Below are 27,290 nucleotides of genomic sequence, written 5' to 3'. Positions count from 1 at the left end.
CACAGCTTTACTTTGCTTGCATAATCTTCCCTTTCCCCCACTTTTCATTTTTCGGTCACAGGTCAGGGGTTAGTCATGGAGCATCTTCCCTGGAGGTAGAAGCTCCATTCGTGGAGCATATTCAACATGCTGCTTGTGAGCATGCTTCAGCGAAAGGCTGTTGGCCAACAAAGGGGCAACCATGAACTCTTGCTTCCTCATGAATGGTGGCACCGTGGCACTCTTTCTGCCTTAACAACTCATCTTCAACAGTAATGGTACACGTGAGGTATAGCTACATTGGTGAACTCATGCTCCCTTGGGGCAATGTTGTTATGTTCAAGGTGCATCTGACACATGTAAGCAAAAAAAGCAAGGTTCCAGCAAAATGTTTGCCCCCCCCCCCCCCCCCCCCCTTTTTTTTTTAAATTATATTTATTAATTTATTTTGCTGATTTTTATTTCTTAAAGCAGACTGTTCTCAATGTGGCCGATTAGAAAGCATAATAGCCTGCAGGTGCTGCTTCCAAGCGTTAAATTTGTGCTGACAGGATTATTGTCACTTGATTTCTTCAAAGAACCAAAATAGATGACACTGCGCGCATGTTGTGCGCCGATACCCATTTCTTTCAGGCTACAATTATATTTCGTTTCGAGCTGATGGGAATCCTTGAATATTAGGCAGTTTCTTGTATTTGTCACTTTATGCGTGTCATTAGATATGGGCATTGAGCTGAATTATTGTAAATATCGTCAGTGTGGCTATTTTATAAATAGGCAGACGAGAATGAAACGGCATCTCATTCTCAATGGTCATCGTCGTGGCAGATTTTAGATCCCATGTTTTGGATATTCCACATGCGCTGGCGTGGCCACCGCGTGCGCTTTTGCGCAGAAGCGCGTCCTGCCCATAAGCAGTTAGTGGGAAATTGCTGACTGAGCACAAGCAGTTGATCTGTCGCTCCTGTGTGAGCTCGGATCAGCAGGTGCATGCAGAAGTGCATCCATTGCAAGGAGGCAAACCAAAACGGGATCTCTTCCATTGCGGATAGACGAAGTGAAGAATTATGCGATAAAATGTGACATATCAGAGCTCGGCAAATTCAGGTAGGTTTCATCTTTTCACTTGGCATCATCTATGAAGGCAAATTCGAACTATCAACGAAGTAACCCTTAGCCATTTTTTAAGCAGAAGAAGAAGACGCGATTTTATTGACTTTTCCTGTCAGAAACGTCTATTTTTTTTTTTTTACCACTTTTTTCTCCGGCGTGTCTATGCATAGAACGTGCGGTCAAAGGCAGGTTTGAAGTGTCCTGAAGACTGTGAACTTTAAGGGATGGATGCGATTTTCGAACTTACAACCCACAAATGATCCTGTAATTAGTTATTATGGCAGTATGTTGCGACATCCAATTCATTAAAACTGGGATGAAATGCAGTGAATGTTCATCTTTCAGTGCCATTGGCGGCGCAAGACGTCCAATCTATTTTGAATGGGAGTATCGCTGTCAGTCCTCCCACTCAAAATAGATTGGACGTCTAGCGCCGTCAATGGCAGCCAATTAGTTAACTGTATTCGGGGTACAGTGCATTTTAGGGGTCAAACATGCAGTTTTTTTTCCAATTCATGCACCTTGATGTTTTATTGATTTCTTTACACTCCATTTCTAATCGAATGAGAATGCTCCATCTGGGTTGCTCTTGCAGTACACAGCTAAAGCAAACTTTAATTAATGAAAGAAATGTTAAGGTAAAGACACAATTTAACTGGGAGCCTGAGGGTGCAACGCTATAAAGCTGAACCACGTGTGGCTCTTATATAAAGCGTGGGTTTTACAGGAATACCAAACGAGCTTTCCCATCAGATTTGTGGTTATTAGATATGCTGTCAATATGTAAAGTAAATTATACTAATGTTTTAGAGCTGATGAATTAACTCATCTCCAAAGCCATGCTAAAAATCACCCTGATATCCTATTAAAGCATTATGTTGCGTCCCCTCAGACATTCCTTTTATTTCACATACAATTTGTAACACTCGTATTGCCTTTTATCTTTGGATGAGATCCAGATTGCAAGGCATACTTAATTGGTGCAGCTTTTGTTCACTCATTGGTTCTAAACTGCCAGCTGCCAGCTTTTAGATCTCACAATGCAGGCCAACCATCACAAACAGGGACTGGAGGGTAGAGGAATGTGATTTACATAAATAGTGTGGCAAATGGGAGTGTTATCAACAGAACTCCAGAGCTCCAAGTGCTGTCGTGTTTCCTTCTTTTAGAATGAGGGTCTTGCAAAAATTGAATGCATTGGTGGCAGCACTTAAAAAAATGTTCTCTCTACTGATTTTATCAGAGGTGTCACTATAGGTTTTACAGATAAAGTGTGTTTAACACCCCCGCAGGATGGGAGTGAATGAAAACAAAATTTAACTAACAGCCATCAAAGAATATGAAATTGTATCGGGTCCGATCACGTCATTTTCGGAAGTATCGGAATCGGCAAAAAATATTGGACATGCCTTTTTTAAATACTGTATATATATATATATATATATATATATATATATATATATATATATATATATATATATATTTATTTATTTATTTAAATCATTTTCTAATTGTATTTAACGTTACAGACAAAATGTCTTACACTCATCCAGAATAGTTTTGGCTTAAAGTAGGGCTCTGAAATTTATTACGTTAACGGCGGTAATTCATTTTTTTTGTAATTAATCACGTTAAATAATTAATGCATGCGCTGCACGACCCACTCACGCATTGTCGCGTTCAATCTATAAAGTCACCGTTTTACCTATAGTTAGCGCTAAAAGGCAGCGTATAATGAGTAGAGAGAATTTGGACAGCCTTTGGAGCCATTTTTTAATGTCTATAAAGCCTTACAATACCTCTCTCAGTAATAAAAAATAACGTGGGAGGCAATGAGAAGCAGAAAGATAGTAGTCGATCATTTTCTTGACACCCTATGTTCTTTTCCAACGCAGAGAAGATAAATCAATTGGTGCCCCTACGCACAGTCATGGTTGCACTTCCCATCATGCATTTGGGCAGAAGTTAAATGGCTGCAGTATCATTTACTGAAAGCTCAACAAATACACTAGATGGCAATATTTATTCACAAAATACAAAGTCACATTTATCCTTTAAGAATTACAGGTCTTTCTATCCGTGGATCCCTCTCACAGAAAGAATGTTAATAATGTAAATGCCATCTTGAGGATTTATTGTCATAATAAACAAATACAGTACTTATGTACTGTATGTTGAATGTATATATTCGTTCGAGTTTTATTCATTTTTTTTCTTAATGCATTGCCAAAATGTATATGATCGGGAAAAATTATCGGGAATGATTGGAATTGAATCGGGAGCAAAAAAAAAGCAATCGGATCGGGAAATATCGGTATCGGCAGATACTCAAACTAAAACGATCGGATCGGGAGCAAAAAAACATGATCGGAACAACCCTATGAAATTGTCTTTCAAATTTCTCTAATTGCACTATAAACTAGGCTAGGGTGACCAAACGGCCTCTTTTGCCCAGACAAGTCCGCTTATCACGTGCCCTCCGGAGCGTCCGGCCGGGTTTCATAAATTCATGAAAATGTCCGGTTTTTATGATTTTTCACGGGACCAATTTGAAGAGAATCCCTCCGGCCGCTAGGGAGCAGCGCCTGCCTGCATTGACGTTTCTCCTAATAGTAGGGGGTGGGAGAAGGAGTAGATCTTCTTTTTTGTTGGCAGTTTACACTTTGTTTCATGGGGAATTACCACCATTAACGTCTGTTAATGTCTATCACGTGTCTTCTGTTGTATTTAAGGTTATATGTCTATACAGAGATGCAGTATATTGTGTCAGTCATGTAATTGTTCTGCGTTAGTTTATTTGGTTGAATGCTAGTATTATATTCTAAATAACTGTGTTTCTTATGAGTTTTTTTTTTACGATAAACACGTATATAATGGCAACTGTTGACTTCTGTCGGAGATTTGTACTGGTGTAATCTGTAAAATCCCATTTGGTGTCGCATCTTTGCGCTGCCGATGATTGTAAACTGTTATAGCAAAGTCTGATTTTGGCTCCCGTACTCGCTAATAGGGTAGCAATCGGTGAGCTCAGCCGCGCTCGGCATTATGGGCAATGTAGTTTTGAACTGCTGCGTTTGGAAACATGCTGGTTGAATAGCTTGTCAGTTTATTTCGGTTATTGTTTGCGTACAATCTAGAACATTGAATGAGAATAAAAATTGAGTGGGAATAACAATTTGTCAACAACAATTGTTGTGATAGTAATTTTAAAAAATGTTGATTTGGCACACAGCCTACTGTGTATGTGTATTGATTGGACTACATTTCCATGGGTCTGCATTATATATTTTTTTAATCATTATCCTTTCTTTTTCATTGTTTGATTATTTTTTTTAGGAAGAATAAAGCCTGTTTAGTAACCACTTGAGTAAAAAAAGCGGGTGATTTTGAGTGAGTGGCATCTTTGAGTGATCTTCGAGTAAAATTCAAGTATCTCGAGGCCGGGATGGCATACCGCAAGCAACACGTCACTTCTGCTCATTAATATTCATGACATTAGCTACTGTTGCTAAGTAGGGACAAGCCACCGTTTGTCCCAAATAGGAAATGAATGGAAATCGTGTACAAAGGAGATGTTTACAGAGTTAAACCTACCGATTCTCTCTGAAAATGATGTGCCTGGTGCCAAATTGACTGGCAAAGATGTGGAAGAACATAAAAATGTTCAGTTAAAGAGATGGCTTTAGTGTCGAAGGCTGAAAAAGACGAAAAAAAAACAAGCCGACCTAAGCATAGCTTTAGCTTTTTTATCGACGCGACTGACAATGACATTCTCCTGTTTCAACAAGCTATCTTTTACCATCAGCCGTCTTTCTAATATATCCTCTGGTTGTCCTCTTACCGTTCTTGGGGGTAATTTAGTTAGCTTTGAGTAGCGATCGCAAATGCTACTCAGTGACAGCCAACGAACACTTTTAATTTTTTCATTGATAACACATCTTAATCCTATAATTTATTTACACTTCCCCCTTACTAAAGTTGTTTTTTATATATATAACAGAAACAGTAAAAGTGGCAATTGTAATTCTTTTCAGGTCATTCATTGTCAGACAGAAGCAGTACCTCTTTGTCCTCTGAAAGACCATGCCAACCCAACATAATGTTTACTGCATATGAACCATGAATGGATTCGCCGAGCTGGTGTTAAAGTCCGCGCAAGTTGATTCGGTCTTCACATTTTTTCCTCCGGAGTTTTTGGTTTCCGGAAACGTATAAAGAAAACATCCTTCATGTGTCGTAATGTCTAGAGTCGTTTCTACATGTTCCAAAAAAGCAATGTGTGATCGGCATGTTCGTTTTTGAAAGATTACCGGAGAAAAGTAGCACTAATTACGTTGTGTCAATGCGAGGGCGGGTCTATAATGTCCCACTTCGGCTTTACTTCTGCTTTACGATGTGACGTCGCGGTCTAAAAATAGCCTGCGTGCGGTACGCCATTCAAAATATGGTCACCCTAAACTAGACCTAATATTACCACAGAATATTAGCCATAGGCAGCAGAGTTTGCAGAGAGCTTTTTAATCCCCTACCCTGCTTCTCGACTGCTCCCTGTACTTAAACGTGCAAGGTGAACACTCTGTGTCATCAGAAATGTGACAGAATCACACCAAACACATAATAAGTGATGTCAGGCAGAGACCATATATTCATTGTTTGGGACTTGCATGTCAAAGCACCATCCAAGAGCCCACACATTTCTTTTAAGTACAGCTGCATCAAAACTGACATAAATCCTTCTAGTGTTGTCCAATTCTAAAATGTCAAAGTGTCCAGATTCTTCTTCAGAGAAAAAAGGTCTCCCCTAGGCTTTGTTTCTCAAGGATTACGTGTCAAAGAAATGTGGCCAAAGCCGAGGAGCTTTGAAAAAGTCCTTTTTCATTAAGGGTGAAAGCAAAGCATCATCCTTTGTGTGTCTATGCTTTGGACGGTGGACAAGTCTCCTCATTTAAATGCAAGAACACTATAAACATCAATGTTCGCATTAACACCACCAGATTACCTCATTGGTTGTAATTGATAGCGTTAGATTGTCCAATCCATTTGAACAGATAGGCCTGGCAGTGAATGATCGTGTTTGTTTGCCATTGACAGCTATAGACGTCGAATCTATTTTGACTGGAATGTCTGGCAGTGATCATTCAGTTAAATTGTCTGATAGCTGGTGTTTTAGGCAAATGGAAGGTCAGTCCGTCTTTTTCTTCATCTAGTTAGTAGAAGAAACTTTTGCAGATAATCCACTCTTGGGAACTATGCAGCACAGTTCACGCAGAGATTTGCTCCCATTCCTTTCTTCACATCACCTCTATCTTTGTCAGGTTGGGGAATTGCAGTGGACGAGTATGTTGAATTCTCCACCTACAGTATGTCCAACAGGGCTTTTTTTTTTCTCTCTCGAGCCTCTGGCCTCTCCATCCCGCCGCTCCTTCCACCGACATGCCTCTGGTGTAAAGCAAGTAATGACTGTTGCCTGATTTTCTCAAAGCATACTGCATGAAATTGTGTCTTCATCAGACCAGATAATCTTCTTTCCAACTGTCTGTTTCTTTGGTCACTTGCTGCCAACTATTTAGCATGTGTATTATTTCGCATTCTAGCATTGTCTTGGTTGGACAACATAAAGCTCAGCGGGCTCACCTATCAAAGCATGCAAATGAGTCATACTAATTACTTATGTACATACAAAAGGTGAAAATGGTACCCCCCAACCCCATGCACGCATGTGGACATTTTCCTTTGGAAAGTTACAGTTCCAAAACTGAAAGAGGGTAACATCTACATTCCCTAATTTAATGAAACATGGTTAAAATATATTTTTTAAAACTTAATAATAATAATAATACATAAAGACATGCGTAAGATGTGTAGGACAGAAGGATAAATAACTTGTTTTCAGGCTTGAAAGTAGGTGCATGTTTCTGCCACTATATTGAGCATAGGCGGATCTACTATTCAGGCGAAATAGGCGATCACCTTAGGCCCCCAACCAGTAGGGGGGCCCCAACCAGCTGCTCTTGCCCCAATGAGCAAGAGCTTGGGCCAACAGAGCCAGCAGCACCCCCAACTATTCGTCATTTATAATTATGTCAGCCTACCAAACAAACAAATAACAAAACAAAAAAGAAAGCCATTTTAATGCTGCATTTATATTATCTCTCCCCACACACACGCACTACAATGGATTGTTCCACGACGAAGGACTAAGTATCAGTCGCTTAGCTTCATTTAGCACCGTTTAGCTTCGCTTAGCTCCGTTTAGCATCGCTTAGCTCCGCTTAGCGGTTCGTTAGCTTCACTAAGCTCTCCCGCGTTTTTCACCCCACTAAGCTCGCTATTTTTACAGCTCACTTGCTACTTTGCACGTCGGCTATCGTTTATTTCGAACACATGTGCGAACGTGCTCTCCATGAGAGCCAAAGGGCAGTGAGGGAGAAGATGAGAACAGGCCGATAATGCCTCTTTTAACGTTCTTCTTCTTCTTCACACCGAACATAAAATACACGACAGCACACCCTGTGGCGAAAAAATGCAGTACAGTTCCAATCAGTCATACAATAACACTCAAAAGCTGGTTAACAGCATTTGCTAACGAAAAGAAGTTAAATCTATTTGTGACACCACAAGCAATGATGAAGAATGTTTTTTTACGGAGTGTAAAGCTTTCGGTTAGCGGTTTAGCGAACGTACCTCCGGTGAACATTTCAGAATAAAAGCACGTCATGTTCGTCATATAAATAATGATTTCTGGAGTTAATCCCACATACTTCAGAATTAATATTATAATATGTAGAGTAAATACTACAAATGACACTCTTTATGACAAATATGATTGGCATTGAATAAATATTATAATTAGTATACTACTATTATATATAGTACTAGGCTATACTACAATAATAAACCTAGAATTTTTTTTTAAGAATTGTTTTGAATGATGTTGGAAAAGCAAAGTCAGTGTTCTGAATGTTTACTTTCCATTCTTTTGCACTAGTGAATTCTATCAGCATTTAACCTAATTGTTTATTTGTTATTTACATGATTATTTGTACTTTAATAAAGAATCTAAGTGTTCCAAAATGGTTTTGTGAATTAATAAGCGTCAACAAAAATTTCATTGCTAAATTAGTAAAAAAAAAAAATATATACATATTGATATTGATACTGAGGGGAGATATTTGTGCATACTCACTGAGAGGGGAACGCAAATATTGTTCATCATCGGAAAGGCAATGATGCTGGCATAATGTTGCAAATGGAGCTTAAAGTTTAACATACAAAGGACTGTTCAATCATTTATTGAAAGCAAAATACAAGTATAGCACGAAGAAGCGATGATTAAATAAAATAAGAAATCTAATGGTTGCAAATGACCAGCAGGGAGCATTAGAAGTGATGAATAACCCACTAGTGAGCACTTGTAGTGAGCCCTTTTTGTGAGATGTGTGGACTTTTTCATGCAAATTTTTGTTTTTTTTATTGGTGATATACTTTGCACAAGAAGTTGTGTACGGATGTTAATGACACCATTTGTACCAAAGCAGCACTGAAAAGTGGGACCCCAGATTGGTGAAGCAGAGTTTTTTTTTTTATAATCAAAAGTATTAAATGGTGATATCCGTTACGTGCTATCTATACTTATATATAAATGGAACTTGGTGTGGGTGTGTGTGTTCATGCCCTGTGGACTTCGAAACAACTTGGCAGATTTTGACGAAATTTTACACAGTTGCACTGTATGTTTCTGGGAGTGTTCTTAGATAGGTTTGATCTTTGCAAGCCTCAATTTAGTGCGGAAAGTTAATTTGAAACTCCAAAATTAAAACATTGAAAATCCCTGATTGTCAAGGCGATAGCACCGTGTTTTGGCAAAAATCGTCTCTTGCGATTGCAGCGTCGCAGTTAGCTTTCAAACTTTATGGCTTCATGTACAAATTTAAATGTGTTGTGATATGTTGTGGTTCTGAGCTCTCCACGACAAGACGCTGGATTTAAAAAAAAAAAAAAAAAAAAGAAGTACAATTTTCTGGAATATTACTAGGGAATTCATTTGGCTGGATTTTCATATTGTAGTGACTGTTATTTTTGATGTGTTACACCCGCAGTGGTTCATAGGTTATTGGGACAACCATGACTGAGAGTGGTGATTGCCATTGTTACATTCTGGCGTTTTCTGTTCAATAAAGGTGTTGTCTCTTGGGGTAGTGCAGTGTATGGGGCACAAGAGCAGCAAGTGTGTAACATAAAAACTGTCTCACATTCTTCACGTCACTCACCACAGTACTGTACACAGTTATGGAAATGGGATTCGCATTAACCCCTTTATGGTGCCCTTTTACTATTACTACATTACAGCTGTATTTCTGAGAAAAGTATGTTTTATCTGCCATTCGTTTGTATTGTGTGCACGTTACACAAACCCGAGCAACGCTGTGCCATACTGCTAGTTGGACTATATTTTGAAGCCAAGAAGTCTTAGACATCTCAAAAGTAATGGCTGGAGGGCAACTATCAAAAACATTGAGTTTTTTATTTTTTAAATTCCAGATATAAAGTGAATAAATGATAGTAACTGAATAACAGATACTTTGAGAACAGATGTGACTCATACATGTCCATAAGAAAGAAAAATGAATGAGTCAATTCCGCCTGACATATGTTTTTGTATTTCTTAGTGCCCTTTTCAAATCTGCTTTATATCAAAATGCACACTGATAGCGTCAAGGCAGAAAGATTGGCATCACTTTGGAAGACTCCCACACTTCAATGTTGTTGAAGATGGTCACTAAATTGGAGCAGATGCTGTGCTTAGCATTTGTTTTGTCGGTGGAATGTGGTTTGACACATATCTCACATATTATCATTCTGACTATCGCCAATTAGTTTCTAATTATTTAGGAGCTATTTGGGCCACATTTAATTGCAACACATAACAGACATCGACTGTGCTCTTCCCTGCCTTCATTGGTCACATTCTTCCTAACAAAACAACAACAAAAAACAAGGTTTCAACATGCTTTAGATTACTTGGATAATTTAAGGGAATTAGTTGATGTGGAGATTTGTAAGAGTAAATGCATATTTCAAGAAATGTGTGAATGGTATGACCCTATATTCCAGGTTTCACCAAATCCAGAACTTGATGCCACCTATCCTGTCATGTTTTACATGTCTCTCTCCCCCAACACGCTTAAATCCAAGGGTGGGCAAACCAGTTCTTGAGGTCCATTTTCTATACTGCTTATCCTTATTAGGTTACCTGGAGCAACCTGTATATACCAGCTGACTCTAAGGCCATGTCTACACCTTGCAGGGTTTTTTTTTAACCGAGGATCCTGCCCTAATAACTCGGGGAAAAAAATAATTATGTCCTCACCAGCACGTTTGTAGAAAAAAAAGCTTCCACAGCCAACTGCATTCATTCATTTTTAAGTACAGTGGGGCAAATAAGTATTTAATCAACCACTAATTGTGCAAGTTCTCCCACTTGAAAATATTAGAGAGGCCTGTAATTGTCAACATGGGTAAACCTCAACCATGAGAGACAGAATGTGGGGAAAAAAAACAGAAAATCACATTGTTTGATTTTTAAAGAATTTATTTGCAAATCATGGTGGAAAATGAGTATTTGGTCAATACCAAAAGTTCATCTCAATACTTTGTTATGTACCGTTTGTTGGCAATAACGGAGGCCAAACATTTTCTTTAACTCTTCACAAGCTTTTCACACACTGTTGCTGGTATTTTGGCCCATTCCTTCATGCAGAGCTCCTCTAGAGCAGTGATGTTTTGAGGCTGTCGTTGGGCAACACGGACTTTCAACTCCCTCCACAGATTTTCTATGGGGTTGAGATCTGGCTAGGCCACTCCAGGACCTTGAAATGCTTCTTACGAAGCCACTCCTTTGTTGCCCTGGCTGTGTGTTTGGTATCATTGTCATGCTGAAAGACCCAGCCACGTCTCATCTTCAATGCCCTTGCTGACGGAAGGAGATTTTCACTCAAAATCTCTCGATACATGTCCCCATTCATTCTTTCCTTTACACAGATCAGTCGTCCTGGTCCCTTTGCCGAATAACAGCCCCAAAGCATGATGTTTCCACCCCCATGCTTCACAGTGGGTGTGGTGTTCTTCCGATGCAATTCAGTATTCTTTCTCCTCCAAACACGAGAACCTGTGTTTCTACCAAAAGTTCTATTTTTGTTTGCCCCACTGTACATTCATAACAATGCGCAAAAAATAATTGTCCATAATAACCTCATCTTTTGCATGTGTTCTTTAATATGAAGCACTGAAAGAGTTTGTAAATAAATGGAAGCAAAAAAGCACCTGTCCAATTTACTTCAAATGTAAACATTGGTCTAATGTGTGACGTAGGGACAAAGTTTGTCGCGGTTAGGGATATTTACACAGTTACCTCTTTAGTTATCAGTGTCCACATGATTCAATTCAATTCATTTCAATTTTATGTGTATTGGCCTATATCACAACAAGGTTGTCTCAGAGGGCTTTACAAGTCAATTTGATACACAGTCAGATAGAGTACATGAATGAGATGAGTTCATGTCCTGGGCATGCCCCATTCTTAGATCCTCCATGGCGGCAAGGAAAAACTCCCAAAACCCAGGGGTAAAAGAGAAACCTTGGGGAGAGCCACAGTCAGGAGAGATCCACCCCCAGGACGGACAGACTATAGATGCACCAGGACTGATGATGGGTATTAGCCGAAGGAGTTCCAGTTTGTAGAGATGCAATGGGGTAACGGACCATGAGGGGGTCCATCTAGCCAGATGAGATGGGGGGGCAATGAGGACGTCCATCCAGCCAGGGGTCAGTATAGTCAGGCGGCTGAAAAAGTAGCCCCTCCCCCAGAGGGGAGGGGGGAAAGGGGACACCGGGTGAGTAGTGATGAAGAGACTAGTCAACTAGATATTACAATTAGAAAAGAGAAATAAAGTAAAGACGAGTGGTAGGTAGAGTGAAAAACAGGGGATAGGACTCAGTGGCTATACTTCCCCCAGCATTATCGCTCCTAGGGCAGCTTAGACTGAACTGTGAGTCCAGTCTGTTTTCAACTAGCCTGACCATAAGCTTTGTCAAATAGGAACGTTTTTAGTTTAATTTTAAATGTACAGACTGTGTCGGCCTCTTTAATATTAGCTGGAGGCTGATTCCATAAGGCAGGAGCTTGGTAACTAAAGGCTCTAGCTCCTACTGTACTTTTAGAGACCCTGGGAACTACCAGTAGACCTGCATTCTGAGAACGAAGTGTTCGGTTGGGGCGGTATGGAACCAGTGCATCTGTGAGATAAGATGGCCCCATACCATTAAGGGTCTTAAATTTAAGAAGGAGGATTTTAATTTTTATTCTAAACTCGACTGGAAGCCAGTGAAGGGCTTAGAGCAGAGGGGTGATGTGCTCTCTTCTATTAGTTAAAAGTCTTGCTGCTGCATTCTGGACTACCTGAAGACCTTTTAGGGAACTTTTAGGACAAGCTGCGAGTAAGGAGTTACAGTAATCCAATCTAGATTAATGAATGAGTGAATTCATTTTTCTGCATCGTTTTTAGACAGAATATTTCTAATTTTGGCCATGTTGCGCAGGTGAAAAAAGGCTGTTCTGCAGTTTTTTTTTTTTTTTTATATGACCTTTAAATGATCTGGGTCTGGGTCAAATAGAACTCCTAGGTTTTTAACTGTGGTGCTGGAGGCTACACTCACATTGTCCAGAGTGACTATCTGGGCAGTTAGAGAGTCTCTCACACTTTTAGGGCCTATTATAAGGATTTCTGTCTTTTCAGTGTTAAGTAAATGATAATTAGTGCTCATCCAAGCATTTACATCTCGGACGCAGGTACTTAATTTATCCAGTTGCCTGATCTGATCAGGTTTAATTGATAAATACAATTGTGTGTCGTCAGCATAACAATGAAAATTAATGCTATGGTTTCTGATGATTTTGCCTAAAGGCAGCACATACAGCGTATACAAGATGGGCCCGAGGACCGACCCTTGCGGCACACCAAAACTGACTCTAGAATATGGTGATGATTGCTGGTTTACATTGACAAACTGGTACCTATTAGATGAATAGGATTTTATGATGGCACCACTAACGCAGAATTCGCACTTCTTCACTTCTGACGGAGTATTTAAGAAGTCTTGTGTAAATGTTCATGTTGATGATAGGCCAAACGGTAGAAAAAGTTCTTTTTGCTAAATACCCTGCTACATGTAGACATGGCCTAAGTCAGGCGCGGTACACCCTGCACTGACTTCTACTAACTCAGAGGTGGGCAAATCGGTCCTTGGGGACCGCAGTGGGTCCTGGTCTTTGTTCCAACTGATTCAGCACAGACATTTTAACCAATGAGGTTTCAGCGGAAACAAGACGCACCTGACTGAAATCACTGATTGCACTTGTAAGAAGCCAGAAAGGCTGTCCTCATGATGGGTATGAACAAAAACCTGCACTCACTGCGGCCCATTGTGGAATAGTTTGCCCACCCATGGACAGGCTGCTCTACACTACAATTAATACAATATAGCAGGGCTCATCAAATCCAGACCTCAGGGCCACTGTTCCTGTCGTGTTTTCCGTGTCTCCCTCCTCCAACACACCTGAATCAAACAATCGGGATGATTTTCAGGCTTCAGGAGCGCTTTCTGATGACATGATCATTTGATCTTTGATCAAGGCAGGGGTGGGCAAATCGGTCCTCGAGGGCCGCAGTGGGTCCTGGTCTTTGTTGATTCAGGCAGTTTAACCAATGACATTTCAGTGGAAACAAGAAGCATCTGACTGCAGTCAATTTATTGCACTTGTAAGAAACCAGATTGATGAAAGAATGTCTTCATGATGGGTTTGAGCAAAAATTTAAAAAAATGTAGGAATAACAGGGAAATAGTTTGCGCACCCCTGGATAAAAGCAGGGGTGGGCAAAGTATTCCACAAAGAGCCGTAGTGGGTGTGGGTTTTTGTTCATACCCATCATGAGGACAGCCTTTCACCAATCTGGTTTCTTACAAGTGCAATCAGTTGATTACAGTCAAGCGCTCGTTGTCTCCACTGAAACCTCATTGGTTAAACTGTCTGTGCTGAATCAGTTGGAACAAAGACCAGGACCCACTGCGGCCCCTGAGGACCGTTGCCCACCCCTGAGTTAGAAGAAGACAGTGCAAGGTGTACCGCGCCTTACTTACAGAGTCAGCTGGTATATACAGGTTGCTCCAGGAAACGTAATGAGGATGAGCAGTTTAGAAAATGGATGGATGGACTGTTCTCGAAACATGCATGCTCTTATTCTCCTTAGGCTTTTCTGTTAAATCCACGTTTTATTAGGGCTGAACAATATTGGAAAAAAACTTATATTGCGAGTTTTGGGGGTTTGCGATATACAATGGCACGTCGATATACGATCGCTTCGACACATAATCTTTTCGACATCCGACGTAAAATTTGACTCGCCATTTGTTTCTACATCTGAACCCATGCTCGAAATACGACGATTTATGACAGCGTTGTCCCGCAAGACGGGCGCACGGCGGATTTTTATTGTGAGAGCAATCGACATGGGTTCCAATAATGTTAGTGCAGGTGGTGAAAAAAGGAAAAAAGTTTAGGCTTACCATTGAAATTCATTCATTCATTCATTTTCCATGCCGCTTATTCCTCACGAGGGTCGCAGAGGTGCTGGAGCCTATCCCAGCTAACTTCGGGCAGTAGGCAGGGGACACCCTGAATTGGTTGCCAGCCAATCGCAGGGCACAAGGAGACACACAACCATTCACGCACACACTCACACCGATGGACAATTTAGAGTGTTCAATCAGCCTACCATGCATGTTTTTTTTGGGGGGATGTGAGAGGAAACCGGAGTTCCCGGAGGAAACCCACGCAGGCACAGGGAGAACATGCAAACTCCACACAGGAAGGCCGAAGCCCGGGATTGAACCCTTGATCTCAGAACTGTGAGGCAGACGTGCTAACCACTCAGCCACCGTGCCGCCCGCTTACCATTGAAATGTAGATGGAAATGATAGAAAAATATCGGCGTGGTGTGCGCGTCTGCGAAGTGGGTCGACTATACAGCTGTAAGATGTTTACGATCTCGACGGTCCTCTTCCGACCTCCGTTCACTAGTCTTTATGAGTTAAGGTGGCAATTATTATGATTGTAACGTTGCCCAAAAAATCGCCAGCTTCGTCAGGTTTTTAATCATTTATTTCAGAACAGCTGAACATTAAAAGTGAAAGTAAAAAGTCCTCTCCCACTCTGGCACGTCAGCCACGCGATGTGTTCAGGTACACCACCCAAATCACATCCGCCACATAAGAACCCGATTCGTTACGTTATTACAGGTATTTTTATTATTACTACCAGTGTTGTCACAGATTACTCAACAAAGTAATTTAATTCCTGATTACTGATTACACCTAAAAAAGGTAATCTAGTTACTTTACTGATTACTTTATTATCAAAGTATCTAAGTTATTTTAAAAGTAACTTATTAGTTATGTTTTACCAATTTTCTCCTTTTGTAGTCTCAACATAAAAATGAAAACAGAAAATGTCATCGTGTGCAATTGAATTTTTTACATAAGGCTTAATCTTCGAGTTAGCGGGGGTTTAATTAGTCGATGAAGTTGATTTCAACCACCATTGACTCGTGCTAGCTTAGCCAATCCGGAGCCCTGAAACTAACAAATAACTGACAAACTGCACGGATTGCATTATGCTTAATAAAAGTAAAAGACATTGTAGTTTGAGCTGTACTTTCTCTTACATTGCATCGTCTGAACATAGATTCAATTTACACACATTTGTACAGTCCTCACCTATGAGTCAAGGTGGCTGATTAATTATGTATTGCCTTATTACACAAACATTGATTGTAAAACTTTGTGTACAGGTTTTTCCAAAGGCTAATGTCCCTCTCTCCAGCACTATTTGACTATATACAGCAAGCAATATTGAGCTGCCTCTATCACATTGATTTCGTAGCCTTTGTGAAACAACTCTGAGCTCATTTCGGTGCCTTAGTCCAAACTGAAATATCAGAGCTATAGAATTCAACAGTGAGATATATTTAACAGTCAATCACTTATCACTTGGTGATAACACACACTTTTAAAAAAGAATGTGTTCATTATCTCTACTATTCTCCCCCTCGGTTCCATCTTCCGCAAACATAACATCCACTTCCACTGCTACGTGGATGACACCTAGCTCTACATTTCCTCCAAATCAACCATTTCCCTTTCACCTTCCTCCCTCACCCACTGTTTAGAAGACATCAACTCTTGGTTCTCCTCCAACTTCCTCCTCCTCAATAGCTCAAAATCAGAAGTACTCCTTATAGGCAACAACACCACACTCTCTAATGACTTCCCTATTACCATCAACAATGTACCAATCTCTCCCTCCACTTAGGTTAAGAGTCTGGGTGTCATCCTCGACAGCACGCTCTCCTTGCGCTCCCATATCAACGACATCACCAGATCGGCCTACTTCCACCTTTACAATATTTCTCACCTCCTCCCTTCTCTCACCCGCCATACCGCTTCCACTCTTGTCTGTAGTCTAGTCACTTCCCAGCTTGATTACTGTAACTCACTGCTCTTCGGTCTCCCAAATAAGTCCCTCCAGAAACTGGAGCTCCTCCAAAACTCAGTAGCACCCCTCATCACTTGGACCCCCGTCACACACCATATCACCCCCGTCCTCCATCAATTTCACTGGCACCAAGTCAAACTAAGAATCAATTACAAGAAACTTGTAATTACCTTTAAAGCACTCCATGGCCTGGCCCCTCCCTATCTCAATCTCCTCTGTGTTAACTGTCCCCCCGTTCACTTCACTCCTTCTCTATCCTCCACCGTTCAGTCCCCCGTGTCCATCTCGCCACCTTCGGTTCCAGAGCATTTAATCACTGTGCCCCTCAGCTCTGGAACTCCCTACCCCTCGATCTTCGCAATATATCTACCCTCTCATTTTTGAAATTCAAACTCAAAACACACCTGTTTACGCTTTCTTACCCACCACGATCCTTATCTCGGGTTTATCCTACCTCTTAAACTTTTATTTACTCTTATCCTGCTCTTAATCTAATTTAATGATTGTTTTGTTATTCCTGTTGAGCTATTGTCTTCCCATCTTTCATGTAAAGCATCTTTGCGTGTCTTGAAAAGCGCTCTAGAAATGAAATGTATTATCAGTATTATTATTCTTTAGGGCTGCAGCTATCGAATATTTTAGTAGTCGATTAATCGATGGACTAGTTAGTTCGAATAATCGAGTAATCGGATAAGAAACATTAAAAATTAAAATACCTGAGCTGAGCCTCAAACGGTATTTTTTTTTTTTTTTTTTAATGAGGATCGATGTACAACAAAAGAACAATTGGCTAATTTACATAGAAAAAGTCCGCTAGCCTAAATGCTATAAAATGCTAATGTTTTTTTTACAGTGCTCTTAACAAATGGTTCAGACACATATTCCCACAAAAGAGGGGAAATATACCTATAAACTAAATCATGAATGCATTAAAAAACATTAGCTCAAACAAAAACTTGGTTGGTCTTAACAGGGAGCAGTTGGATTCAGCCATGTGAAAAGAGGCAGAGGGCAGTGTATCCACCCTAATCAATAAAACTAAATGCATACACTTTCAAAATTAACCATTGCAACACCACATTAATTAAACGAATACTCGAAGCAACAACATTTTATTTGAATATTTTTTTCTAATCGAATACTCGAGTTAATCGATTAATCGTTGCAGCACTATTATTATTATTATTATTATTATAAATATGTAAACTTTCTTACTATTCTCCCTCACCACATCAAAATAGCCCTTTGGTGTGAATGCAAGTGTGAAGGGTTGTTTGTATAGTACATAAAACCTGTGATTCCCATAAATTTGCTTTTAACATTAACTAAAGTATTGAAATTTCCTTAGCTTATATGACCTTCAGTTAGTCCCAGTGGTGAAGGTACAAGTCACAGTAGGTTTTAGGATTGCTTTCATCTTCAAGTTCTGTGATATGTCGGGAACAAAGAAACCCTCTTTGGCGGAACCTGCAATTCTCCTTTTCACATTTCAACCAAATCTGTGGCTTTGAGCCACACGCGGTCTTCACAGGGGGAAGTCATTATTCTATATAGGGAATATCCTAAAGGCCTGTCCCCAAAATATCCCACTGCTGTGTAAGGTGCACCCAGGAAGCTAGAGGGTCTTTTGAAGTCATCAAAGAGCCAGGGACACTTCCTTTCTTTCATATGAGCTGAACTACTGTATATTTGGGGGGTATTGAGCTATGGGCAAGTCTGTCTGTGATGACAGGCATCTGAATTTGTTTTGAACTAGCGGTGGGATTTTCAAAGTCCATTGTTAAGCAGAAACACGCTCTTGCGTCATTTTTGAAATGCAGAAAACAGTATTAATTTAAGAGAACATGTTCTATCAAGTCTTGCATCATGTTAACTTGCCTGTTATTTTCTACTCCCAGACTCCACTCAGCCTTTCCTCTTCCTCTGCAGCCATGGGCCCATTTGTATCAGCGGGGACCCTGTTCTGTGTTCTCCTCATTAGCAGGTAAGATCGTTTACAAAAGAAGAAACAATAACACTTGGATCTGCTATTTTAACTATGAATGAATTATTGGGTCAAAAATGACCTCGTAATGTTTTCTTGAAATATTTGCATAATCAAAAATGGTTGTTTCATATTCAACAGATTCTTCCCAAAAACATGTTTTTTTATATAATACCATTTAAATTTGTAACTTACCTTCTATAGATTTTAACAAATTTCTTGTTTATATATGCAGTGGGGCAAATAAGTATTTAGTCAACCACCAATTGTGCAAGTTCTCCTACTTGAAACGATTAGAGAGGCCTGTAATTGTCAACATGGGTAAACCTCAACCATGAGAGACAAAATGTGGGAAAAAAAACCCTGAAATTTACATTGTTTGATTTTTAAAGGATTTATTTCGGCATGGAAAATGAATGAATGAATGAATGAATGAATTTCCAAATTAGAGTGGGAAATAAGTATTTGGTCACCTACAAACAAGCAAGATTTCTGGCTGTCAAAGAGGTCTAACTTCTTCTAACGAAGTCTAACGAGGCTCCACTCGTTACCTGTATTAATGGCACATGTTTTAACTCATTATCGGTATAAAAGACACCTTTTCACAACCTAAGTCAGTTACACTCCAAACTCCACTACGGCCAAGACCAAAGAGCTGTTGAAGGACACCAGAGACAAAATTGTAGACCTGCACCAGGCTGGGAAGACTGAATCTGCAAAAGGTAAAACGCTTGGTGTAAAGAAATCAGCTGTGGGAGTAATTATTAGAAAATGGAAGACATACAAGACCACTGATAATCTCCCTCGATCTGGGGCACCATGTAAGATCTCACCCCGTGGCGACAACATGATAACAAGAATGGTGAGCAAAAATCGCAGAACCACACGGGGGGACCTAGTGAATGACCTACAGAGAGCTGGGACCACAGTAACAAAGGCTACTATCAGTAACACAATGCACCGCCAGGGACTCAAATCCTGAACTGCCAGACATGTCCCCCTGCTGAAGCCAGTATACGTCCAGGCCTGTCTGCGCTTCGCAAGAGAGCATTTGGATGATCCAGAAGAGGACCGGGAGAATGTGTTATGGTCAGATGAAACCAAAATAGAACTCTTTGGTAGAAACACAGGTTCTCGTGTTTGGAGAAGAAAGAATACTGAATTGCATCTGAAGAACACCATACCCACTGTGAAGTATGGGGGTGGAAACATCATGCTTTGGGGCTGTTTTTCTGCAAAGGGACCAGGACGACTGATCTGTGTAAAGGAAAGAACGAATGGGGCCATGTATCGAGAGAGTCTGATTGAAAATCTCTTTTCATCAGCAAGGGCATTGAAGATGAGACGTGGCTGGGTCTTTAAGCATGACAATGATCCCAAACACACAGCCAGGGCAACAAAGGAGTGGCTTCGTAAGAAGCATTTCAAGGTCCTGGAGTGGCCTAGCCAGTCTCCAGATCTCAACCCTATAGAAAATCTGTAGAGGGAGTTGAAACTCCGTGTTGCCCAACGACAGCCCCAAAACATCACTGCTCTAGAGGAGATCTGCATGGAGGAATGGGCCAAAATACCGGCAACAGTGTGTGAAAAGCTTGTGAAGAGTTACAGAAAATGTTTGGCCTCCGTTATTGCCAACAAAGGGTACATAACAAAGTATTGAGATGAACTTTTGGTATTGACCAAATACTTATTTTCAACCATGATTTGCAAATAATTCTTTAAAAATCAAACAATGGGAATTTCTTTTTTTCCCCACATTTTGTCGCTCATGGTTGAGGTTTAGCCATGTTGACACTTACAGGCCTTTTTAATATTTTCAAGTGGGAGAACTTGCACAATTAGTGGTTGACTAAATACTTATTTGCCCCACTGTAACTACCTTAACCTTCCATAAGTGGGTCAAAAAGATACACAGTTGGAATGGTCAGACCGATGCCAGGTGACGGAGAGGCGGTAACGGGGTTGGACTTTGAGTCAGAGATTTCTCATGATTCTGTCTGCATGGACTTTGATTGTGTTGTTTTAGTGGGTGACTTTAACATTCATGTTGATAATCCTGAAGAAGGATGTGCTAGAGAGCTTTTAAATATTTTGGATACATTTGGTTTATCTCAGCATGTCACAGTTCCAGCACATAACAGAGGGCACATACTGGACTTAATAATATCCAAAGGTCTTAACATCTCTGAGGTCACAGTGAATGATGTTGCTCTGTCTGATCACTACTGCATTATGTTTAAAATGACCACCCCTGTCCATCCTCTGAAAAGGGAAACAGAGGTGATTAGGAAGCGTTACATAAGTGATAACACTTGTGCGTTATTCACACAGGCCTATGCCTCACCATTAACCCCTACAATAGCTCCAGTGGAAGAACTTGTAAATAGTTTCAGTTCCAGTGTGATGACCGTAATTGACACTATTGCCCCGATTAAGACAAAAACTTTGTCAAGAAAGAAGAGGTCATCCTGGAGAAATGCCATACTAGCTATAAAACAAAAGCAAGTTTGTAGACAAGCAGAACGCAGATGGCGAAAAAACGAACTCCTAGTTTTTTATGATATCTACAAAGAGAGTCTTCGCAAATACAACCAGGAACTGAAAAATGCTAGACAGTCATATTTTTCAGAGATCATTAGTAGAAACACCAACAATACTCGCACACTATTTTCTGTTGTTGACAAACTGACAAACCCACAAGCATCAATACCTCAGGAATTGGCATCTGAGGTGTCCTGTAATAATTTCGCAGCATTCTTTACACACAAAGTACTAAAGATTAGACAGACTGTTTGCAACTCCAGATTAACAAAACTCAGAGTACTAAATGCCTCCCAAAATGTCCCCCACGTCAATCTTAGACAGTTTAGCCTCTTGGACTATGCCACTTTAACAGAAATTGTGTCAAAATTAAAGCCCACAACATGCTGCCTTGACATCCTTTCTTCAAACTTTTTCAAAACTGTTTTTCATTGCATAGCCCCAGACATACTTCAGATTATAAATACTTCTCTCCAAACAGGAGAGTTTCCACAGACTTTAATAACTGCAGTAATAAAACCTCTCCTAAAAAAAACCTAATCTGGATGCCTCAACCATTAGCAATTACAGGCCAATATCAAATCTGACATTCCTGGGGAAAATTATCGAAAGGGTTGTGTTCGAACAGATCCAGACTTTTATGATGCAAAACAATCTTTTTAACTCATTTCAGTCTGGATTTCGGCCACAACACAGCACAGAGACCGTGCTTATCAAAGTCCTAAATGATATTCCTCGGAATACCGATGCAGGCAAATAATCTTTTCTGCTACTATTGGATCTCAGCACCGCATTTGACACGGTTGATCACAACATACTACTCAGCAGATTGGAACAGTGGGTAGGGCTTACTGACACTATTCTTCAGTGGTTCACATCCTATTTACATGATAGAGATTTCTTTGTGTCAATCGGAAACTATCAGTCAGAACGAACCAAATTCACGTGTGGAGTCCCTCAAGGGTCAATTCTTGGACCACTCTTATTTAACATCTATATGCTTCCTTTAGCTCAGATAATGGAACAGTATGACATCTCCTATCACGCCTATGCAGATGACACACAACTGTACATTTCTGTGTCCCCACATGATTATAGTCCCTTAGTCTCCCTGAGTAAATGCATTCATCAAATCAATGAATGGATGTGCCAGAATTTTCTCCAGTTAAATGTGGAGAAGACAGAGGTGATCATTTTTGGGTCAAAAAAGGAAAGGTCAAAGATAAGCAGCCAACTTAGCACAATGTCACTTACAGCTACAAATCAAGTCAGAAACCTTGGCGTAATTATTGACTCAGACCTAAAATTTGATAGCCATCTAAAGTCTGTCACTAAATCCGCTTATTACCACCTAAAAAACATAACCAGAATTAAGGGGCTTCTGACTCAACAAGACATGGAAAAACTTATGCATGCATTCATTTTCAGCAGATTGGATTATTGCAACGGTATATTTACAGGTCTTGATATAAAATCAGTCAGGAAGCTGCAGCTAGTACAGAATGCTGCAGCCAGAGTCCTCACAAATACAAGGAAGCTGGACCACATTACACCGGTTTTGAAATCGCTACACTGGCTTCCAGTGAGTCAAAGGATAGACTATAAAATACTACTGCTCGTCTACAAAACACTTAATGGCCTTGGACCAAAATACATGCTTGACTTGTTAGATTCCTATGAGACATCTAGACCACTGAGGTCGTCTGGAACCGGTCTTCTGCATGTTCCAAGAACAACAACCAAGCAGGGTGAGGCAGCATTTAGTTATTATGCTCCTCACCTCTGGAACAAGTTACCCGAACGTCTGAAGTACGCTCAAACTGTTAGCTCTTTTAAATCAGGGCTAAAAACGCTTTTGTTTAGCACTGCATATCCATAACTGTCTATATATTTCAATCTACCTGCTTTCTATTCCTCTTGTGCTTATCTCCATTGCTGATTTCAATTATTATTAGTAGTAGTAGTTTTGGTTTTATTTTTATTTTGTTTTATTTTTATTTATTTATTTTTATTCTGTGATTAAATGCAATCCTTTCTCTTGGTTTTTACGTTGTGTTGATTTAAATGTGATTTTTATGATCTTCATGTGATGTAAAGCACTTTGAATTGCCTTGTGTTAAATTGTGCTATATAAATAAATTTGCCTTGCCTTGCCTTGCCTTGCCTTGATGGGGTCTCACAGTGTTGTCCAGCTGGCAAGAGCTGTCTGCTACCTGGAAATCAAACATAACAGGAACAATTTGACTCAGATGATTCCTCTCCTCTGTTCTCAGATGAAGAAATTTTAGACTCAAGAGTGCAACCCCGTCATTTTTTACCTAGTTATGGAAGAGCGCGGGGCCCAGTCACCAGGGTATCTAAGGATTGTCAGGTGGAAAACGTAATAGACTTCTGTCAGATTTTCATTTGTAACAATATGTGAGGTCAGATGAGGAGAGCATAACAGCGGCAAGTGGCTTTTACATTTCTGTGTGAACTACCAAGTCTCTCTTCACATTGACAATCAACACTAACATTAAAATTCCATTAATGCATTCACGATGCTGTTGAGCACATCAGATTAGGCCTGCACAGCTCATATACACAGAAACACCAGCATGTCTCTTGGGGATGATGGTATATTTTGCGCTACATTTGTCTGTTATCTGGATGAGAAGTCTTCATGCTTCCTTTTCACTGTATTTGGGCTCGATGGGTGATCATTCACTCAGAGCTCATCTAAGAAACAGAAGAAAACAAGCTTCCAAAGATGCCGAGGAGTCAAGTCTTTCAGGATTGTGATAAAAGCCTACCTCAGTTTTGAATTCTCAGAACAGCACATTTTACTTTACATGCCTTTGAGGCAGTACCGTAATAAAATTGTATGGTTCATGTAATTTGTTTTGAAGGAAGACCCTGGAGACCTAAGCTGAAGTACTATGCAGCCCATCAGCAACCTTACATTGATGCTCAGATCAGAGGCATGGAGATCTTTAGTGTGATTATGAATAATAAGTTGTGCTCTACCAGTGGAATACTAATGTAGGACAACCATTTACCAACACACATTGCCCCGTATGTGACCTTTACAGTCCGAAGGTCCTTACAAAGCCATTATTCCATTTTCACAAGTTACATAAACATATAGGCAGGGTCTTAGAATTCACCTTATTCATCTACTACAACATGCTCACTGAGGCTTGAGTTGCCTATCGAATCTGTTTTTCTCCTCTTCTGTTACATATTGGATTGATTGCTGTCATAGCATCTCAGCATTTTTATCTCCTTAGTTCCAACTGTATAGTCTTGGTTTTACATTTTTCAAAAAACATTCTGTTTGCTTTCTTGCCTTTATCAGTTTCATCAGTTTGAGATCATACAAACCTTGGACTGCATAACAGAACAGAAGAAGAACTTATTCATTATTAACAATCTTTGAATCTGAACTACAAAATACATCATGGAATAAATTTCAAGTTATTCGGCATGTTGGAAAAGCTCCTGATTATTTGAGCGTGTATACTGATTCACCACTGATCTTAGAGCTTATTTTTTAGCTTGTCAAATTAATTCTTGACTCATAAGCCCCTCTCAGACTTGTATCCCATTAAATTCTCGTGTAAGAAGACGTGGGATTTACCAGTGTCATGGATTTCAGACATGGACAGGTGTCACGGGAATAACACGGGTTGGACACTTTCGGATTTGTTCAGTGTTGTCGACTCAACGCTATCTGCTGGTCCTATTTTATAACCTGGACATTAGTCATTTTTTTATAGACGATGGACTGTCTTTTCCTCGGCTGTACGATCCAGGAACAATTTAATTTAGTTATGTTACCAGTTTAATTTAGCTGTTTCCAGTTTGCCATGTTGATATTGATATTGAATTGAATTGAATTGAAATTGAATTGATAACTGTGATGTTTGTTGACCGCTTTTCGTCGTACTGCGAAGAAAGAGGAAATGACGAACGACCCGCTTTTATGATATTTACGTCATCAGCCTTCACGCTGTGACGCGGGAATTAAACGCCTGCTTTCATACATACCGGGTCCCGGGTTTATCCCGGACATTGTACTAGGACGCAACCCGTAAAATTGCGTTCACATTTAAGGGCTATCTGTATAAATCACGGGAATTAACTGGAGTTCAGCAGTGTGGTTTTCGTCAATGATGACGATAACGAAAATATTTCGTCAATGAACAATTTTTTCATGATGTCACGATGACGCGCTGAAAACGTGAAAACAAAATGGATGCCAGTTTTTGTCTGATGACCTGAGAACGAGATGAAAATTCGCCTTGGTTTCTGTCATAAATTCACAATGTGTGATATTTTCTTATTGTATGTGTCGTTAGCACAAATTTAGCAGTGTTTGGTAGTGCCACTCATGTGACGTGCTGCGCCTCCCACCCGCCCCACACACATGCTTACTCACTGGCCGAAACATATGAAACATATGTGTCAGGTGCTGCTTGGTAAGTTTTGCTTTCTTCTCTTGGCCCGATATGCCATGTTGCCTCAGCCTCTAAAGGTCTGTGCCGAGTGATCATCCCACACTAAACTAACTTCTAGCGTTAGCATTAGGGGTGTGACAAAATATCGAAATGGTGATATATATACTTTGTATCCCAAAAGGTTATCGATATATGCCTGCCAAAAATCGAGATATCGTTTTAAAAAGGTGTCAATGTCTAAAAAAAAAATAAAATAAAATAAAAAGGAACCAACGAGTTGCTACCAAAATCTTCCACCATAAAAGTGTCTCAGTTTACTCTAGGACTGCATTGACGGTGCTCGACGCCCAATCCATTTAGACTGGGAACGTTCGTCCATTTGAAACCAGAGCATTCACAGTCATTCTGTCCAATTTGCAGGGCATTTCCAGGTCATTTCCTGTTGAGTTTGAGTCACTGCCTATTTATTTGAGTGATTCCCAGGTGACTTCCTGTTCTATAACTCAAAATAAACAGGAAGTGACCCATAAAATACCCCAAACTCAACAGGAAGTAACTGAAAATCAACAGGTAAATGACCTTAAATGGCCCAAAATTACCTCATTGCCTGGCATTGGCTGCCACTGACGGCCATAGACGTTCAATCCGTTTGAAGTGGGAGGGGTAGCAATTAACATTCGTTAATTCCCTGCAACCCTCCCAGTTCAAATGGATTGGACGTCTTCTAGTGGTAAACTCATTCCAATGCACAGCAAAAGCTTGTTTTTCTGTTTATTAGTTGTTTATATCCTAAATATCCTAGAATGATTACCTGACCAATGTATCGATAATTGTTGTATAACCATATCGTCAGATCATCGTTATCGTGAGCTTTGTATAGCAAATCATATCATATCGTGAGGTACCAAGGGGTTTCCCCTCCTTGTTAGCATAGCTTTCATGTTAGCATTAGCATTTAGCGTGGTGACTCAGTGTCTTCTTAAACTCTTGGAAAACATTTTGCTTACTCTTTGTGGCGTCCAGGTGAATTTAATTAACAGCAAATAATGTGCTGTTTTTCCTGCTGAGTGTGTATTATCATCATGAAAATGGTGATGTCCTTGTAGACTCTACAGTTATGTGCTTGTCTGTTATGTTCATTCCAAATTGTTGGAAACCTTTTATTTATTCATTCATTCATGGACTGAAATGTTTGACGTTTAGTGACGAAAACATTTCAAGAATTGTGGACTAAAACTAGACAAAATATGTCCGAGTTTTCTTTGACTAAAACTAGATGAAGACGAACACATTTTGAAATAACTAAAATATGACTAAGATTAATGAGCATTTTCATCCAAAAGACTATGACTAAGACGAAAATTAAAATGGCTGCCAAAAACAACACTGGAGTTCAGGTATGTGTGAAAGGGGCTATAGACCCTACCCACCGACGTCACAAAACCACGTGCTCGCTGTATGGTTCCGCCCACTTGTCCGTCATTTTGTCTCTGTATTAGCATTGGTTTCAATTGATCGAGGAATTTAAAATGCATTTCATGGAAGACCCGGTGCTTTCTGATGCCGTAAACTCACTGGATGTGTTGCATAAAAGGCGTTATGTGGAAAAGCTTCGTTCTATACA

General features: G+C 40.0%; 1 protein-coding gene across 2 annotated transcripts in view; it reads left to right on the top strand.

Annotated features, from left to right (window-relative positions):
• The first annotated feature begins 852 nt into the window (after nt 1-852).
• The window catches only part of LOC130922902 (gamma-aminobutyric acid receptor subunit pi), a 92,129-nt gene continuing 65,691 nt past the window's right edge, over nt 853-27,290 (top strand). The window contains exons 1-2 of one of the 2 annotated variants that reach the window (XM_057848156.1): nt 853-1,086; nt 18,601-18,686. In XM_057848156.1, coding sequence (XP_057704139.1) covers nt 18,634-18,686 — 53 coding nt within the window. In that variant the 5' untranslated portion in view covers nt 853-1,086; nt 18,601-18,633. Of the gene's footprint in view, nt 1,087-6,007; nt 6,546-18,600; nt 18,687-27,290 lie in introns of those variants that run through there. The other variant, XM_057848155.1, reaches the window with a different exon arrangement.

The sequence above is a fragment of the Corythoichthys intestinalis genome, chromosome 10 (assembly GCF_030265065.1).
Source record: "Corythoichthys intestinalis isolate RoL2023-P3 chromosome 10, ASM3026506v1, whole genome shotgun sequence".
In the NCBI taxonomy this organism is placed as follows: Eukaryota; Metazoa; Chordata; class Actinopteri; order Syngnathiformes; family Syngnathidae; genus Corythoichthys; species Corythoichthys intestinalis.
Note: the sequence above shows the minus strand (reverse complement) of the source record. Positions and strands in the feature narration are given on the sequence as shown.